The sequence below is a fragment of the Telmatherina bonti genome, assembly GCF_933228915.1.
Source record: "Telmatherina bonti genome assembly, chromosome: 1".
In the NCBI taxonomy this organism is placed as follows: Eukaryota; Metazoa; Chordata; class Actinopteri; order Atheriniformes; family Telmatherinidae; genus Telmatherina; species Telmatherina bonti.
The window spans coordinates 2813499-2831180 of record NC_136619.1 but is presented as its reverse complement, the minus strand read 5'-3'; the positions used below and the strand labels follow the sequence as shown (position 1 = coordinate 2831180).

Genomic DNA, 17682 nt, shown 5'->3' with positions numbered 1-17682 from the left:
CCGCTAGAGATTACCTCCAGTCCGCTAGAGATTACCTCCAGTCCGATAGAGATTACCTCCAGTCCGATAGAGATTACCTCCAGTCCGCTAGAGATTACCTCCAGTCCGCTAGAGATTACCTCCAGTCCGCTAGAGATTACCTCCAGTCCGCTAGAGATTACCTCCAGTCCGCTAGAGATTACCTCCAGTCCGCTAGAGATTACCTCCAGTCCGATAGAGATTACCTCCAGTCCGATAGAGATTACCTCCAGTCCGCTAGAGATTACCTCCAGTCCGATAGAGATTACCTCCAGTCTGCTAGAGATTACCTCCAGTCTGCTAGAGATTACCTCCAGTCTGCTAGACATGACCTCCAGTCCGCTAGAGATTACCTCCAGTCCGCTAGAGATTACCTCCAGTCCGCTAGAGATTACCTCCAGTCTGCTAGACATGACCTCCAGTCTGCTAGAGATTACCTCCAGTCCGCTAGAGATTACCTCCAGTCCGCTAGACATGACCTCCAGTCCGCTAGAGATTACCTCCAGTCCGCTAGAGATTACCTCCAGTCCGCTAGAGATTACCTCCAGTCTGCTAGACATGACCTCCAGTCTGCTAGAGATTACCTCCAGTCCGATAGAGATTACCTCCAGTCCGCTAGAGATTACCTCCAGTCTGCTAGACATGACCTCCAGTCCGCTAGAGATTACCTCCAGTCCGCTAGAGATTACCTCCAGTCCGCTAGAGATTACCTCCAGTCCGCTAGAGATTACCTCCAGTCCGCTAGAGATTACCTCCAGTCCGCTAGAGATTACCTCCAGTCCGATAGAGATTACCTCCAGTCCGCTAGAGATTACCTCCAGTCCGCTAGAGATTACCTCCAGTCCGCTAGAGATTACCTCCAGTCCGCTAGAGATTACCTCCAGTCCGATAGAGATTACCTCCAGTCCGCTAGAGATTACCTCCAGTCCGATAGAGATTACCTCCAGTCCGCTAGAGATTACCTCCAGTCCGATAGAGATTACCTCCAGTCCGCTAGAGATTACCTCCAGTCCGCTAGAGATTACCTCCAGTCCGCTAGAGATTACCTCCAGTCCGCTAGAGATTACCTCCAGTCCGATAGAGATTACCTCCAGTCCGCTAGAGATTACCTCCAGTCCGCTAGAGATTACCTCCAGTCCGCTAGAGATTACCTCCAGTCCGCTAGAGATTACCTCCAGTCCGATAGAGATTACCTCCAGTCCGCTAGAGATTACCTCCAGTCCGCTAGAGATTACCTCCAGTCCGCTAGAGATTACCTCCAGTCCGCTAGAGATTACCTCCAGTCCGCTAGACATGACCTCCGGTCCGCTAGAGATTACCTCCGGTCCGCTAGACATGACCTCCGGTCCGCTAGAGATTACCTCCAGTCCGCTAGAGATTACCTCCAGTCTGCTAGAGATTACCTCCAGTCCGCTAGAGATTACCTCCAGTCTGCTAGAGATTACCTCCAGTCCGCTAGAGATTACCTCCGGTCCGCTAGAGATTACCTCCAGTCCGCTAGAGATTACCTCCAGTCCGCTAGAGATTACCTCCAGTCCGCTAGAGATTACCTCCAGTCCGCTAGAGATTACCTCCAGTCCGCTAGACATGACCTCCGGTCCGCTAGAGATTACCTCCGGTCCGCTAGAGATTACCTCCAGTCCGCTAGAGATTACCTCCAGTCCGCTAGACATGACCTCCGGTCCGCTAGAGATTACCTCCAGTCCGCTAGAGATTACCTCCAGTCCGCTAGACATGACCTCCAGTCCGCTAGAGATTACCTCCAGTCCGCTAGAGATTACCTCCAGTCTGCTAGAGATTACCTCCAGTCCGCTAGAGATTACCTCCGGTCCGCTAGAGATTACCTCCGGTCCGCTAGAGATTACCTCCAGTCCGCTAGAGATTACCTCCAGTCCGCTAGAGATTACCTCCAGTCCGCTAGAGATTACCTCCAGTCCGATAGAGATTACCTCCAGTCCGCTAGAGATTACCTCCAGTCCGCTAGAGATTACCTCCAGTCCGCTAGAGATTACCTCCAGTCCGATAGAGATTACCTCCAGTCCGCTAGAGATTACCTCCAGTCCGCTAGACATGACCTCCAGTCCGCTAGAGATTACCTCCAGTCCGATAGAGATTACCTCCAGTCCGATAGAGATTACCTCCAGTCCGCTAGAGATTACCTCCAGTCCGCTAGAGATTACCTCCAGTCCGCTAGAGATTACCTCCAGTCCGCTAGAGATTACCTCCAGTCCGCTAGACATGACCTCCGGTCCGCTAGAGATTACCTCCGGTCCGCTAGACATGACCTCCGGTCCGCTAGAGATTACCTCCAGTCCGCTAGAGATTACCTCCAGTCCGCTAGAGATTACCTCCAGTCCGCTAGAGATTACCTCCAGTCCGCTAGAGATTACCTCCAGTCCGCTAGAGATTACCTCCGGTCCGCTAGAGATTACCTCCAGTCCGCTAGAGATTACCTCCAGTCCGCTAGAGATTACCTCCAGTCCGCTAGAGATTACCTCCAGTCCGCTAGAGATTACCTCCAGTCCGCTAGACATGACCTCCGGTCCGCTAGAGATTACCTCCGGTCCGCTAGAGATTACCTCCAGTCCGCTAGAGATTACCTCCAGTCCGCTAGACATGACCTCCGGTCCGCTAGAGATTACCTCCAGTCCGCTAGAGATTACCTCCAGTCCGCTAGACATGACCTCCAGTCCGCTAGAGATTACCTCCAGTCCGCTAGACATGACCTCCAGTCCGCTAGAGATTACCTCCAGTCCGCTAGAGATTACCTCCAGTCTGCTAGAGATTACCTCCAGTCCGATAGAGATTACCTCCAGTCCGCTAGAGATTACCTCCAGTCCGCTAGAGATTACCTCCAGTCCGCTAGAGATTACCTCCAGTCCGCTAGAGATTACCTCCAGTCCGCTAGAGATTACCTCCAGTCCGCTAGAGATTACCTCCAGTCCGCTAGAGATTACCTCCAGTCTGCTAGAGATTACCTCCAGTCCGCTAGAGATTACCTCCAGTCCGCTAGAGATTACCTCCAGTCTGCTAGAGATTACCTCCAGTCCGCTAGAGATTACCTCCGGTCCGCTAGAGATTACCTCCAGTCCGCTAGAGATTACCTCCAGTCCGCTAGAGATTACCTCCGGTCCGCTAGAGATTACCTCCAGTCCGCTAGAGATTACCTCCAGTCCGCTAGAGATTACCTCCAGTCCGCTAGAGATTACCTCCAGTCCGCTAGAGATTACCTCCAGTCCGATAGAGATTACCTCCAGTCCGCTAGAGATTACCTCCAGTCCGATAGAGATTACCTCCAGTCCGCTAGAGATTACCTCCAGTCCGCTAGAGATTACCTCCAGTCCGCTAGAGATTACCTCCAGTCCGCTAGAGATTACCTCCAGTCCGATAGAGATTACCTCCAGTCCGCTAGAGATTACCTCCAGTCCGCTAGAGATTACCTCCAGTCCGCTAGAGATTACCTCCAGTCCGCTAGAGATTACCTCCAGTCCGATAGAGATTACCTCCAGTCCGCTAGAGATTACCTCCAGTCCGCTAGAGATTACCTCCAGTCCGCTAGAGATTACCTCCAGTCCGCTAGAGATTACCTCCAGTCCGCTAGACATGACCTCCGGTCCGCTAGAGATTACCTCCGGTCCGCTAGACATGACCTCCGGTCCGCTAGAGATTACCTCCAGTCCGCTAGAGATTACCTCCAGTCTGCTAGAGATTACCTCCAGTCCGCTAGAGATTACCTCCAGTCTGCTAGAGATTACCTCCAGTCCGCTAGAGATTACCTCCGGTCCGCTAGAGATTACCTCCAGTCCGCTAGAGATTACCTCCAGTCCGCTAGAGATTACCTCCAGTCCGCTAGAGATTACCTCCAGTCCGCTAGAGATTACCTCCAGTCCGCTAGACATGACCTCCGGTCCGCTAGAGATTACCTCCGGTCCGCTAGAGATTACCTCCAGTCCGCTAGAGATTACCTCCAGTCCGCTAGACATGACCTCCGGTCCGCTAGAGATTACCTCCAGTCCGCTAGAGATTACCTCCAGTCCGCTAGACATGACCTCCAGTCCGCTAGAGATTACCTCCAGTCCGCTAGAGATTACCTCCAGTCTGCTAGAGATTACCTCCAGTCCGCTAGAGATTACCTCCGGTCCGCTAGAGATTACCTCCGGTCCGCTAGAGATTACCTCCAGTCCGATAGAGATTACCTCCAGTCCGCTAGAGATTACCTCCAGTCCGCTAGAGATTACCTCCAGTCCGATAGAGATTACCTCCAGTCCGCTAGAGATTACCTCCAGTCCGCTAGAGATTACCTCCAGTCCGCTAGAGATTACCTCCAGTCCGATAGAGATTACCTCCAGTCCGCTAGAGATTACCTCCAGTCCGCTAGACATGACCTCCAGTCCGCTAGAGATTACCTCCAGTCCGATAGAGATTACCTCCAGTCCGATAGAGATTACCTCCAGTCCGATAGAGATTACCTCCAGTCCGCTAGAGATTACCTCCAGTCCGCTAGAGATTACCTCCAGTCCGCTAGAGATTACCTCCAGTCCGCTAGAGATTACCTCCAGTCCGCTAGACATGACCTCCGGTCCGCTAGAGATTACCTCCGGTCCGCTAGACATGACCTCCGGTCCGCTAGAGATTACCTCCAGTCCGCTAGAGATTACCTCCAGTCCGCTAGAGATTACCTCCAGTCCGCTAGAGATTACCTCCAGTCCGCTAGAGATTACCTCCAGTCCGCTAGAGATTACCTCCGGTCCGCTAGAGATTACCTCCAGTCCGCTAGAGATTACCTCCAGTCCGCTAGAGATTACCTCCAGTCCGCTAGAGATTACCTCCAGTCCGCTAGAGATTACCTCCAGTCCGCTAGACATGACCTCCGGTCCGCTAGAGATTACCTCCGGTCCGCTAGAGATTACCTCCAGTCCGCTAGAGATTACCTCCAGTCCGCTAGACATGACCTCCGGTCCGCTAGAGATTACCTCCAGTCCGCTAGAGATTACCTCCAGTCCGCTAGACATGACCTCCAGTCCGCTAGAGATTACCTCCAGTCCGCTAGACATGACCTCCAGTCCGCTAGAGATTACCTCCAGTCCGCTAGAGATTACCTCCAGTCTGCTAGAGATTACCTCCAGTCCGATAGAGATTACCTCCAGTCCGCTAGAGATTACCTCCAGTCCGCTAGAGATTACCTCCAGTCCGCTAGAGATTACCTCCAGTCCGCTAGAGATTACCTCCAGTCCGCTAGAGATTACCTCCAGTCCGCTAGAGATTACCTCCAGTCCGCTAGAGATTACCTCCAGTCTGCTAGAGATTACCTCCAGTCCGCTAGAGATTACCTCCAGTCTGCTAGACATGACCTCCAGTCTGCTAGAGATTACCTCCAGTCCGCTAGAGATTACCTCCAGTCCGCTAGACATGACCTCCAGTCCGCTAGAGATTACCTCCAGTCCGCTAGAGATTACCTCCAGTCCGCTAGAGATTACCTCCAGTCTGCTAGACATGACCTCCAGTCTGCTAGAGATTACCTCCAGTCCGATAGAGATTACCTCCAGTCCGCTAGAGATTACCTCCAGTCTGCTAGACATGACCTCCAGTCCGCTAGAGATTACCTCCAGTCCGCTAGAGATTACCTCCAGTCCGCTAGAGATTACCTCCAGTCCGCTAGAGATTACCTCCAGTCCGCTAGAGATTACCTCCAGTCCGATAGAGATTACCTCCAGTCCGATAGAGATTACCTCCAGTCCGCTAGAGATTACCTCCAGTCCGCTAGAGATTACCTCCAGTCCGCTAGAGATTACCTCCAGTCCGCTAGAGATTACCTCCAGTCCGCTAGAGATTACCTCCAGTCCGCTAGAGATTACCTCCAGTCCGATAGAGATTACCTCCAGTCCGATAGAGATTACCTCCAGTCCGCTAGAGATTACCTCCAGTCCGATAGAGATTACCTCCAGTCTGCTAGAGATTACCTCCAGTCTGCTAGAGATTACCTCCAGTCTGCTAGACATGACCTCCAGTCCGCTAGAGATTACCTCCAGTCCGCTAGAGATTACCTCCAGTCCGCTAGAGATTACCTCCAGTCTGCTAGACATGACCTCCAGTCTGCTAGAGATTACCTCCAGTCCGCTAGAGATTACCTCCAGTCCGCTAGACATGACCTCCAGTCCGCTAGAGATTACCTCCAGTCCGCTAGAGATTACCTCCAGTCCGCTAGAGATTACCTCCAGTCTGCTAGACATGACCTCCAGTCTGCTAGAGATTACCTCCAGTCCGATAGAGATTACCTCCAGTCCGCTAGAGATTACCTCCAGTCTGCTAGACATGACCTCCAGTCCGCTAGAGATTACCTCCAGTCCGCTAGAGATTACCTCCAGTCCGCTAGAGATTACCTCCAGTCCGCTAGAGATTACCTCCAGTCCGCTAGAGATTACCTCCAGTCCGCTAGAGATTACCTCCAGTCCGCTAGAGATTACCTCCAGTCCGATAGAGATTACCTCCAGTCCGCTAGAGATTACCTCCAGTCCGCTAGAGATTACCTCCAGTCCGCTAGAGATTACCTCCAGTCCGCTAGAGATTACCTCCAGTCCGATAGAGATTACCTCCAGTCCGCTAGAGATTACCTCCAGTCCGATAGAGATTACCTCCAGTCCGCTAGAGATTACCTCCAGTCCGATAGAGATTACCTCCAGTCCGCTAGAGATTACCTCCAGTCCGCTAGAGATTACCTCCAGTCCGCTAGAGATTACCTCCAGTCCGATAGAGATTACCTCCAGTCCGCTAGAGATTACCTCCAGTCCGCTAGAGATTACCTCCAGTCCGCTAGAGATTACCTCCAGTCCGCTAGAGATTACCTCCAGTCCGCTAGAGATTACCTCCAGTCCGATAGAGATTACCTCCAGTCCGCTAGAGATTACCTCCAGTCCGCTAGAGATTACCTCCAGTCCGCTAGAGATTACCTCCAGTCCGCTAGACATGACCTCCGGTCCGCTAGAGATTACCTCCGGTCCGCTAGACATGACCTCCGGTCCGCTAGAGATTACCTCCAGTCCGCTAGAGATTACCTCCAGTCTGCTAGAGATTACCTCCAGTCCGCTAGAGATTACCTCCAGTCTGCTAGAGATTACCTCCAGTCCGCTAGAGATTACCTCCGGTCCGCTAGAGATTACCTCCAGTCCGCTAGAGATTACCTCCAGTCCGCTAGAGATTACCTCCAGTCCGCTAGAGATTACCTCCAGTCCGCTAGAGATTACCTCCAGTCCGCTAGACATGACCTCCGGTCCGCTAGAGATTACCTCCGGTCCGCTAGAGATTACCTCCAGTCCGCTAGAGATTACCTCCAGTCCGCTAGACATGACCTCCGGTCCGCTAGAGATTACCTCCAGTCCGCTAGAGATTACCTCCAGTCCGCTAGACATGACCTCCAGTCCGCTAGAGATTACCTCCAGTCCGCTAGAGATTACCTCCAGTCTGCTAGAGATTACCTCCAGTCCGCTAGAGATTACCTCCGGTCCGCTAGAGATTACCTCCGGTCCGCTAGAGATTACCTCCGGTCCGATAGAGATTACCTCCAGTCCGCTAGAGATTACCTCCAGTCCGCTAGAGATTACCTCCAGTCCGATAGAGATTACCTCCAGTCCGCTAGAGATTACCTCCAGTCCGCTAGAGATTACCTCCAGTCCGCTAGAGATTACCTCCAGTCCGATAGAGATTACCTCCAGTCCGCTAGAGATTACCTCCAGTCCGCTAGACATGACCTCCAGTCCGCTAGAGATTACCTCCAGTCCGATAGAGATTACCTCCAGTCCGATAGAGATTACCTCCAGTCCGATAGAGATTACCTCCAGTCCGATAGAGATTACCTCCAGTCCGCTAGAGATTACCTCCAGTCTGCTAGAGATTACCTCCAGTCTGCTAGACATGACCTCCAGTCTGCTAGAGATTACCTCCAGTCCGATAGAGATTACCTCCAGTCCGATAGAGATTACCTCCAGTCTGCTAGATTACCTCCAGTCTGCTAGAGATTACCTCCAGTCTGCTAGAGATTACCTCCAGTCCGATAGAGATTACCTCCAGTCTGCTAGAGATTACCTCCGGTCCGCTAGATTACCTCCAGTCTGCTAGAGATTACCTCCAGTCCGCTAGAGATTACCTCCAGTCCGCTAGAGATTACCTCCAGTCCGCTAGAGATTACCTCCAGTCCGATAGAGATTACCTCCAGTCCGATAGAGATTACCTCCAGTCCGCTAGAGATTACCTCCAGTCCGCTAGAGATTACCTCCAGTCCGCTAGAGATTACCTCCAGTCCGCTAGAGATTACCTCCAGTCCGCTAGAGATTACCTCCAGTCCGATAGAGATTACCTCCAGTCCGATAGAGATTACCTCCAGTCCGCTAGAGATTACCTCCAGTCCGCTAGAGATTACCTCCAGTCCGATAGAGATTACCTCCAGTCCGCTAGAGATTACCTCCAGTCCGCTAGAGATTACCTCCAGTCCGCTAGAGATTACCTCCAGTCCGATAGAGATTACCTCCAGTCCGATAGAGATTACCTCCAGTCCGCTAGAGATTACCTCCAGTCCGATAGAGATTACCTCCAGTCCGCTAGAGATTACCTCCAGTCCGCTAGAGATTACCTCCAGTCCGCTAGAGATTACCTCCAGTCCGCTAGAGATTACCTCCAGTCCGCTAGAGATTACCTCCAGTCCGCTAGAGATTACCTCCAGTCCGATAGAGATTACCTCCAGTCCGCTAGAGATTACCTCCAGTCCGATAGAGATTACCTCCAGTCCGCTAGAGATTACCTCCAGTCCGATAGAGATTACCTCCAGTCCGCTAGAGATTACCTCCAGTCCGATAGAGATTACCTCCAGTCTGCTAGAGATTACCTCCAGTCCGATAGAGATTACCTCCAGTCCGCTAGAGATTACCTCCAGTCCGCTAGAGATTACCTCCAGTCCGCTAGAGATGACCTCCAGTCCGCTAGAGATTACCTCCAGTCCGATAGAGATTACCTCCAGTCCGATAGAGATTACCTCCAGTCCGCTAGAGATTACCTCCAGTCCGCTAGAGATTACCTCCAGTCCGCTAGACATGACCTCCAGTCCGCTAGAGATTACCTCCAGTCCGCTAGATTACCTCCAGTCTGCTAGAGATTACCTCCAGTCCGCTAGAGATTACCTCCAGTCCGCTAGAGATTACCTCCAGTCCGCTAGAGATTACCTCCAGTCCGATAGAGATTACCTCCAGTCCGATAGAGATTACCTCCAGTCCGCTAGAGATTACCTCCAGTCCGCTAGAGATTACCTCCAGTCCGCTAGAGATTACCTCCAGTCCGCTAGAGATTACCTCCAGTCCGCTAGAGATTACCTCCAGTCCGCTAGAGATTACCTCCAGTCCGATAGAGATTACCTCCAGTCCGATAGAGATTACCTCCAGTCCGCTAGAGATTACCTCCAGTCCGATAGAGATTACCTCCAGTCCGCTAGAGATTACCTCCAGTCCGATAGAGATTACCTCCAGTCCGCTAGAGATTACCTCCAGTCCGCTAGAGATTACCTCCAGTCCGCTAGAGATTACCTCCAGTCCGCTAGAGATTACCTCCAGTCCGATAGAGATTACCTCCAGTCCGCTAGAGATTACCTCCAGTCCGATAGAGATTACCTCCAGTCCGCTAGAGATTACCTCCAGTCCGCTAGAGATTACCTCCAGTCCGCTAGAGATTACCTCCAGTCCGATAGAGATTACCTCCAGTCCGCTAGAGATTACCTCCAGTCCGCTAGAGATTACCTCCAGTCCGATAGAGATTACCTCCAGTCCGCTAGAGATTACCTCCAGTCCGATAGAGATTACCTCCAGTCCGCTAGAGATTACCTCCAGTCCGATAGAGATTACCTCCAGTCCGCTAGAGATTACCTCCAGTCCGATAGAGATTACCTCCAGTCCGCTAGAGATTACCTCCAGTCCGATAGAGATTACCTCCAGTCCGCTAGAGATTACCTCCAGTCCGCTAGAGATTACCTCCAGTCCGCTAGAGATGACCTCCAGTCCGCTAGAGATGACCTCCAGTCCGATAGAGATTACCTCCAGTCCGATAGAGATTACCTCCAGTCCGCTAGAGATTACCTCCAGTCCGCTAGAGATTACCTCCAGTCCGCTAGACATGACCTCCAGTCCGCTAGAGATTACCTCCAGTCCGCTAGAGATTACCTCCAGTCCGCTAGACATGACCTCCAGTCCGCTAGAGATTACCTCCAGTCCGCTAGACATGACCTCCAGTCCGCTAGAGATTACCTCCAGTCCGATAGAGATTACCTCCAGTCCGCTAGAGATTACCTCCAGTCCGCTAGAGATTACCTCCAGTCCGCTAGAGATTACCTCCAGTCCGCTAGAGATTACCTCCAGTCCGCTAGAGATTACCTCCAGTCCGCTAGAGATTACCTCCAGTCCGCTAGAGATTACCTCCAGTCCGCTAGAGATTACCTCCAGTCCGCTAGAGATTACCTCCAGTCCGCTAGAGATTACCTCCAGTCCGCTAGAGATTACCTCCAGTCCGCTAGAGATTACCTCCAGTCCGCTAGAGATTACCTCCAGTCCGCTAGAGATTACCTCCAGTCCGCTAGAGATTACCTCCAGTCCGATAGAGATTACCTCCAGTCCGATAGAGATTACCTCCAGTCCGCTAGAGATTACCTCCAGTCCGCTAGACATGACCTCCAGTCCGCTAGAGATTACCTCCAGTCCGCTAGAGATTACCTCCAGTCCGCTAGAGATTACCTCCAGTCCGCTAGAGATTACCTCCAGTCCGCTAGAGATTACCTCCAGTCCGCTAGAGATTACCTCCAGTCCGCTAGAGATTACCTCCAGTCCGATAGAGATTACCTCCAGTCCGCTAGAGATTACCTCCAGTCCGATAGAGATTACCTCCAGTCCGCTAGAGATTACCTCCAGTCCGCTAGAGATTACCTCCAGTCCGCTAGAGATTACCTCCAGTCCGATAGAGATTACCTCCAGTCCGATAGAGATTACCTCCAGTCCGATAGAGATTACCTCCAGTCCGATAGAGATTACCTCCAGTCCGATAGAGATTACCTCCAGGAGCTAATCTCAGACTGGTTCTGGAACAGAAACATGTCAGATCTTGTGTAAGAAGAAGTTCAGACATGTCAGCTGACCTGCTCTCTGCCTGGAACGTGGAGCATGCAGGTGATGACGGCCGGACAGGAGAAGTGTTTCTGGGGTTGGCTGAGTGGACACATGTCCTTCAAACTGTAGATGAACACCTCCTGCTCCTGTCACACACACACACACATTCACCGAGTGGATCCCATCTCCACTGTGTTACATGCTGGTGTCTGCTGCTGTTACCTCCGTGGCCATCCACAGAGAGTTTGGCATCTTCATCTGGCAGCTGATGCGGCTGCCGGGACAGGACATCCTCTTCACCTCCACCTGGCCCTTCTCCACATTCACAACACTGTAGTTCCTACGACACACACTCCGTCAGCGGTGGGTGGACGGTTGGGGAGTCAATCAGCTGAGCTCCACATGTCGGGAACGTTTCCTCGACATTTCTTTATGTATCGCCGTTATTATGATTAAATGTGTGTTGTGAGTGGAGGGACAGACCTGTCATCCCCGTCTCCGTCCCAGAAGATGGCGCTGGATGCCTGTGACTGGGACAGGAAGAGCTGAGCGTGGTCATCACAGGACATCAGGTACCTGAGGCAGGGGAAGCTGGGCTGCTGCATCTGCCTCACACACTGCGCTGCCACCGGCCTCTAAGCACACACACACACATCTGCATGAGCTACGTCTGACACCACAAACATAGCATCCACTGAAAGACAAGACGGGACAGAATATTCACGATCGAAACTGCTGTCACATCCAGCAACATTTCTCCAAGCCAACCGCAACAACGACATGTTTCTGCATCCTGCAGGACATCACTGCCACAAAGGCGGACCCAGTTGCACCCAGTATGTCCGTTTTTTTATCAGCCCAGATGTGCAGGTTGGCTGTCTGTTTTCATCTTATTTGGACAAATGTGTCTGAACCTCTGATTATTTTGGAGCAACAGAAATATTTCAGGTTTTATCTCAGATGTAATTCTGAGGATTAATTTACTCCTCCAGAGTACGGAGACAGAAAAATATGCTACATGATAAATCCATACGCAGGAATGATGATGACATCCAACGTGCCTTTCTCTGTACCAGGCATTAAAAACCAGCATGACATTTCAGTAGACAAGGGTGTTCTGCAGTCTGACCGCGGGGATCCACTGAACGCTGAAGTGTTGTGAAGCGCTGCGGAGCAGGTGCACCCAGCTTTCCGCCCGACACCCAGAGCGGAACGTCTGTGTCGCGGTTCACATGAGGATTGCGTCATCGTACATCATAGCTGGTGTAGGTCGACGTAAAATGCATCATAAAACTGCTGTAATGTGAAGAATAAAGCAGCAGATAAAAAGCCGTTCCGCCGTGTCTCACGCTGATCTGGGTCTTTCCAGTCGGGATGCGAGGTGTCACTACAGCTTATGGAACGGTAGTGTTCCCACTCCGAGGTAAATGCATGTTTTCCAAGAAAGTGTTGTTTGCGAGTTGTGAAGGAAAAGTAAAATGTCATCTGCGTAAAGACTAATTTTATGTTCAATATTTTTAGCTTGAATTCCTTTGATTTCTGGGTTTTGTCTTATGGCAGCTGCCAGAGGTTCGATAAAAATGGCAAAGAGTGATGGAGAAAGTGGGCAGCCCTGTCTGGTGCCTCTCTGGAAGCAGAAGTTTGGAGAAGTTTTGTCATTGGTCTTCACACATGCATTCGGGTTGTTGTATAATATTTTTATCCAGTCAATAAATGATGACCCAAACCCAAATTCTTTTAAAGTTGCAAATAATAATTTCTAGTTTACACGGTCAAATGCTTTTTCTGCATCTAAAGAAATAACTGTGGACTTCAGGTTGTGTAGAGTTGAATAATCTATTATGTTAATTAATCTGCGCATGTTAGTGTAGGAATGTCTACCTTTTATAAAGCCTGTTTGATCAGCGTGAATAATGGAAGGAGTTATTTTCTCTATCCTTCTGGCTAGAGCTTTGCTGATTATTTTGAGATCTACGTTTATTAATGAAATTGGACGATAACTGGATGGGAGTGTAGGGTCCTTTCCTGGTTTTAATAGGACTGAAATATTCGCCAAGTTCATATTGGAGGGTATTTTTTGCTTTTCCTTTATTGCTAATACCATGCAGTAAAAGGTTGGAGCCAGTGTGGTCCAGAATTCTTTGTAGAATTCAGCTGGATAACCATCTGGACCTGGTGCTTTATCATTTGACATACGGTGGAGAGCTTCATGGAGCTCATGAACTGAAATAGGTGAATCTAGAGCCATTTTATTTTCCTGATTTATTTTAGGAAGATTGATGCGACTAAGAAATTAGTTAATATTTTCATCTGTTGGATTTATTTGTGATGAATATAATGCTTTGTAAAATTCTTTGAAAGTATTCAAAGGATAGATTTTTAATAGTCACATTATCTATTCAAAATGTTAAGTTAACTATTGCAAATGTTTATGGCCCAAATGTTGATGACTCCTCCTTTTTCACTCCCTCTTTACTTTGCTCTATGATCACTTAGATAACAGAATAATGGTAGCAGGGGACTTAAATGTTATTCTAGAAGCTAGAAGGCAAATAAGGAAAAAACAACAATTTCCTCTATAAAAGATTCAGAAGGAAATATCAGCCATGATCTTGACATGATAAACAATACTTTCAAAGAATTTTACAAAGCATTATATTCATCACAAATAAATCCAACAGATGAAAATATTAACTAATTTCTCAGTAACATCAATCTTCCAAACGCATGCTGTCATTAAGTCAAACTGTCTCGCACCTAACGGCCTGGTGCTGCCGGTGATGAAGACATGTTGATGTTTCAGAGTAAAATGCATCCAAAGTGGACATGAAGTCTTTTTCTGGTAAGATCCACTTCGGTTTCCATCAGCTGGTTTCCTGTCTGAGCGACCCACTTTGCTCCAGACCGACGAGGTTTTAAAGTAGCAAAGAAAAGAACAGAGAAGCGGCATTGCTTCTGGGACGCTTCAGAAACGCAGCCCAGCGCCTGGTAGAACCAGCAGAACCAGTCCTGCCGACTGGTGCTGCTGCGCTCAGCGGTGCAGCTGCACCAGGGTGGATCCCCGGGGTTAGAGGTCAGCACGTCAGGTCCAGCTGCAGGACTCACCTTTTCAGGTTTGGTGTTCCAGCACTCGGTCAGCAGGTTGTGGAGGCAGTAGAACTGGACCTGCTCTGGACTCCCCAGAACCGGTCGAATACCTTTGGAGAGCTTCTTTGCTATCTGAAGCTGGTGTTGTCCCAGAGCTGGCCTCCTCCCAGAGAGCAGCTCGTACAGCACCATACCATAGGAGAATATGTCCACCTACAGGAGGCGATGGAGGACAAAACTAAGCTGGGAGGAAGGAGGTCTGCAGGAGCTTCACAGCAGCTGGAATTAAAACTGGGATGTGATGGTTAAACACACGGTACAGAGACGTACGGCCGCAGACTGGAGGCTGAGCCTCCAGAGGCGGGGGACGCCCTGGACATCTCGCCGGTCCATCGCAGGGACACACAGCGACACACACCCTCTCCTAGGGGCAGTTTATAGGAACCAGGTAACCCAACATCTTGTCTTTGGACGGTGGGAGGAAGCTGGAGGACCCGGAGAGAACCCACGGCCCAGCCGAGGATCGAACCAGCAACCTTCTCGCTGTGAGGCCACAGTGCTGGCCACCATGCCACCGTGCCGCCTCGTGTCCGATTATCTAAATCCTAAAATGTTATTTTCTGGACAAATTCAGGTAAAGGATCCCACTGAGACCGAGCTCAAGTCATGTCCCAGTTTACCCAGTTTACATCATTTCCAATAAACTGGGAGTAAAAACAGACCCGTAGCTGGACCAGGCAGATCTGGATCTGGACCAGGCAGATCTGGACCAGGCAGATCTGGATCTGGACCAGGCAGATCTGGACCAGGCAGATCTGGACCAGGCAGATCTGGATCTGGACCAGGCAGATCTGGACCAGGCAGATCTGGACCAGGCAGATCTGGATCTGGACCAGGCAGATCTGGATCTGGACCAGGCAGATCTGGACCAGGCAGATCTGGACCAGGCAGATCTGGATCTGGACCAGGCAGATCTGGACCAGGCAGATCTGGACCAGGCAGATCTGGATCTGGACCAGGCAGATCTGGATCTGGACCAGGCAGATCTGGACCAGGCAGATCTGGATCTGGACCAGGCAGATCTGGACCAGGGAGATCTGGATCTGGACCAGGCAGATCTGGATCTGGACCAGGGAGATCTGGATCTGGACCAGGCAGATCTGGATCTGGACCAGGCAGATCTGGACCAGGGAGACCTGGATCTGGACCAGGCAGATCTGGACCAGGCAGATCTGGATCTGGACCAGGCAGATCTGGACCAGGCAGATCTGGATCTGGACCAGGCAGATCTGGATCTGGACCAGGCAGATCTGGACCAGGCAGATCTGGACCAGACAGATCTGGATCTGGACCAGGCAGATCTGGATCTGGACCAGGCAGATCTGGATCTGGACCAGGCAGATCTGGACCAGGGAGACCTGGATCTGGACCAGGCAGATCTGGACCAGGCAGATCTGGATCTGGACCAGGCAGATCTGGACCAGGCAGATCTGGATCTGGACCAGGCAGATCTGGACCAGGCAGATCTGGACCAGACAGATCTGGATCTGGACCAGGCAGATCTGGATCTGGACCAGGCAGATCTGGACCAGGCAGATCTGGATCTGGACCAGGCAGATCTGGACCAGGCAGATCTGGACCAGGCAGATCTGGATCTGGACCAGACAGATCTGGACCAGGCAGATCTGGATCTGGACCAGGCAGATCTGGACCAGGCAGATCTGGACCAGACAGATCTGGATCTGGACCAGACAGATCTGGATCTGGACCAGGCAGATCTGGACCAGGCAGATCTGGATCAGGCAGATCTGGACCAGACAGATCTGGACCAGACAGATCTGGATCTGGACCAGGCAGATCTGGACCAGGCAGATCTGGACAAGGCAGATCTGGATCTGGACCAGACAGATCTGGATCTGGACCAGGCAGATCTGGATCTGGACCAGGCAGATCTGGACCAGGGAGATCTGGATCTGGACCAGGCAGATCTGGACCTGGACCAGGCAGATCTGGACCAGGCAGATCTGGACCAGACAGATCTGGATCTGGACCAGGCAGATCTGGACCAGGCAGATCTGGACCTGGACCAGGCAGATCTGGACCAGGCAGATCTGGATCTGGACCAGGCAGATCTGGACCAGGCAGATCTGGATCTGGACCAGGCAGATCTGGACCAGGCAGATCTGGATCTGGACCAGGCAGATCTGGACCAGGCAGATCTGGATCTGGACCAGGCAGATCTGGACCTGGACCAGGCAGATCTGGACCAGGCAGATCTGGACCTGGACCAGGCAGATCTGGACCAGGGAGATCTGGATCTGGACCAGGCAGATCTGGACAAGGCAGATCTGGACCAGGCAGATCTGGACCAGGCAGATCTGGACCAGACAGATCTGGATCTGGACCAGGCAGATCTGGACCAGGCAGATCTGGATCTGGACCAGGCAGATCTGGACAAGGCAGATCTGGATCTGGACCAGGCAGATCTGGACCAGGCAGATCTGGACAAGGCAGATCTGGATCTGGACCAGGCAGATCTGGACCTGGACCAGACAGATCTGGACCTGGACCAGGCAGATCTGGACCAGGCAGATCTGGACCTGGACCAGGCAGATCTGGACCTGGACCAGGATCTAGTGTATCTGAAGGATCATTTCTGTTGTTTCATCACAGGAGATGCTTCAGGAGGGAGAACGCGGGCAGGTACCTTCTCATCGTACACGATTCCTGGTCGCACCTCAGGAGCCTGATAACCGGGTGTGCCCTCCACTCCCAGCGCCCCCTCGTGGAAGGATTGTCGAGAGATGCCGTAGTCGGAGAGTCTGACGTTGACGGGGTCGTGGACCTGCAGAGACCAGACCAGGATGTTGTCGGACTTCAGGTCACAGAAGATGACGTTCTTCCTGTGCAGGTACGCCAGTCCGGCTGCAATCTGATAGGCTATCTTGAAGGTCAGCATGTGTCCCAGAGGAATGAAGCTGGAGCCTGAAGACACAAAACGTCTGCATGAGCACACAAACGGCTTTCCCACGGCGACCACACGAGCTCTCTACGTGCTTTTTCTGTGCCTGTCCTCCAGCACGGTGTTGAGGCTGCCAAGGGGCGCCAGCTGCAGGGCGAAGCACAGCGGGTGGATGCTGATGCCCACCAGGGACACGATGCAGGGATGCTGCAGGGAGTGCAGCATGCTGGCCTCCTGGCGAAACTCTGAGAAGCTTCGACTGGCGTTGGCGGACTGCAGGTGTTTCACCACCGTGTCTGAGAAGAGAAGCAGAGGACATGTCACCGTACGGTGGAGACAGATCCACAGGCACGACGAGCAGACTCAGCGCCAGACGCATGTCTGCACACGCTCGCTGCTGATTGGTGCACGGCGTGTAAGCCGCCGTCATCCCGTAGAATGACGCAACACAAGGACCAATAAGAATGCTTCATCTTGGAGCAG

General features: G+C 51.6%; 1 protein-coding gene across 3 annotated transcripts in view; it reads right to left on the bottom strand.

Moving 5' to 3' along the window:
• lrrk1 (leucine-rich repeat kinase 1) overlaps positions 1 to 17682 on the bottom strand; it is a 331059-nt gene that overhangs the window by 66857 nt on the left and 246520 nt on the right. For all 3 annotated transcript variants that reach the window (XM_079247905.1, XM_079247906.1, XM_079247907.1), the window contains 6 exons: positions 17295 to 17495; positions 16945 to 17222; positions 14256 to 14450; positions 11634 to 11785; positions 11373 to 11490; positions 11180 to 11296 (listed from right to left, as the gene is read on the bottom strand). In XM_079247905.1, coding sequence (XP_079104031.1) covers positions 11180 to 11296; positions 11373 to 11490; positions 11634 to 11785; positions 14256 to 14450; positions 16945 to 17222; positions 17295 to 17495 — 1061 coding nt within the window. The remainder of the gene's footprint in view (positions 1 to 11179; positions 11297 to 11372; positions 11491 to 11633; positions 11786 to 14255; positions 14451 to 16944; positions 17223 to 17294; positions 17496 to 17682) is intronic.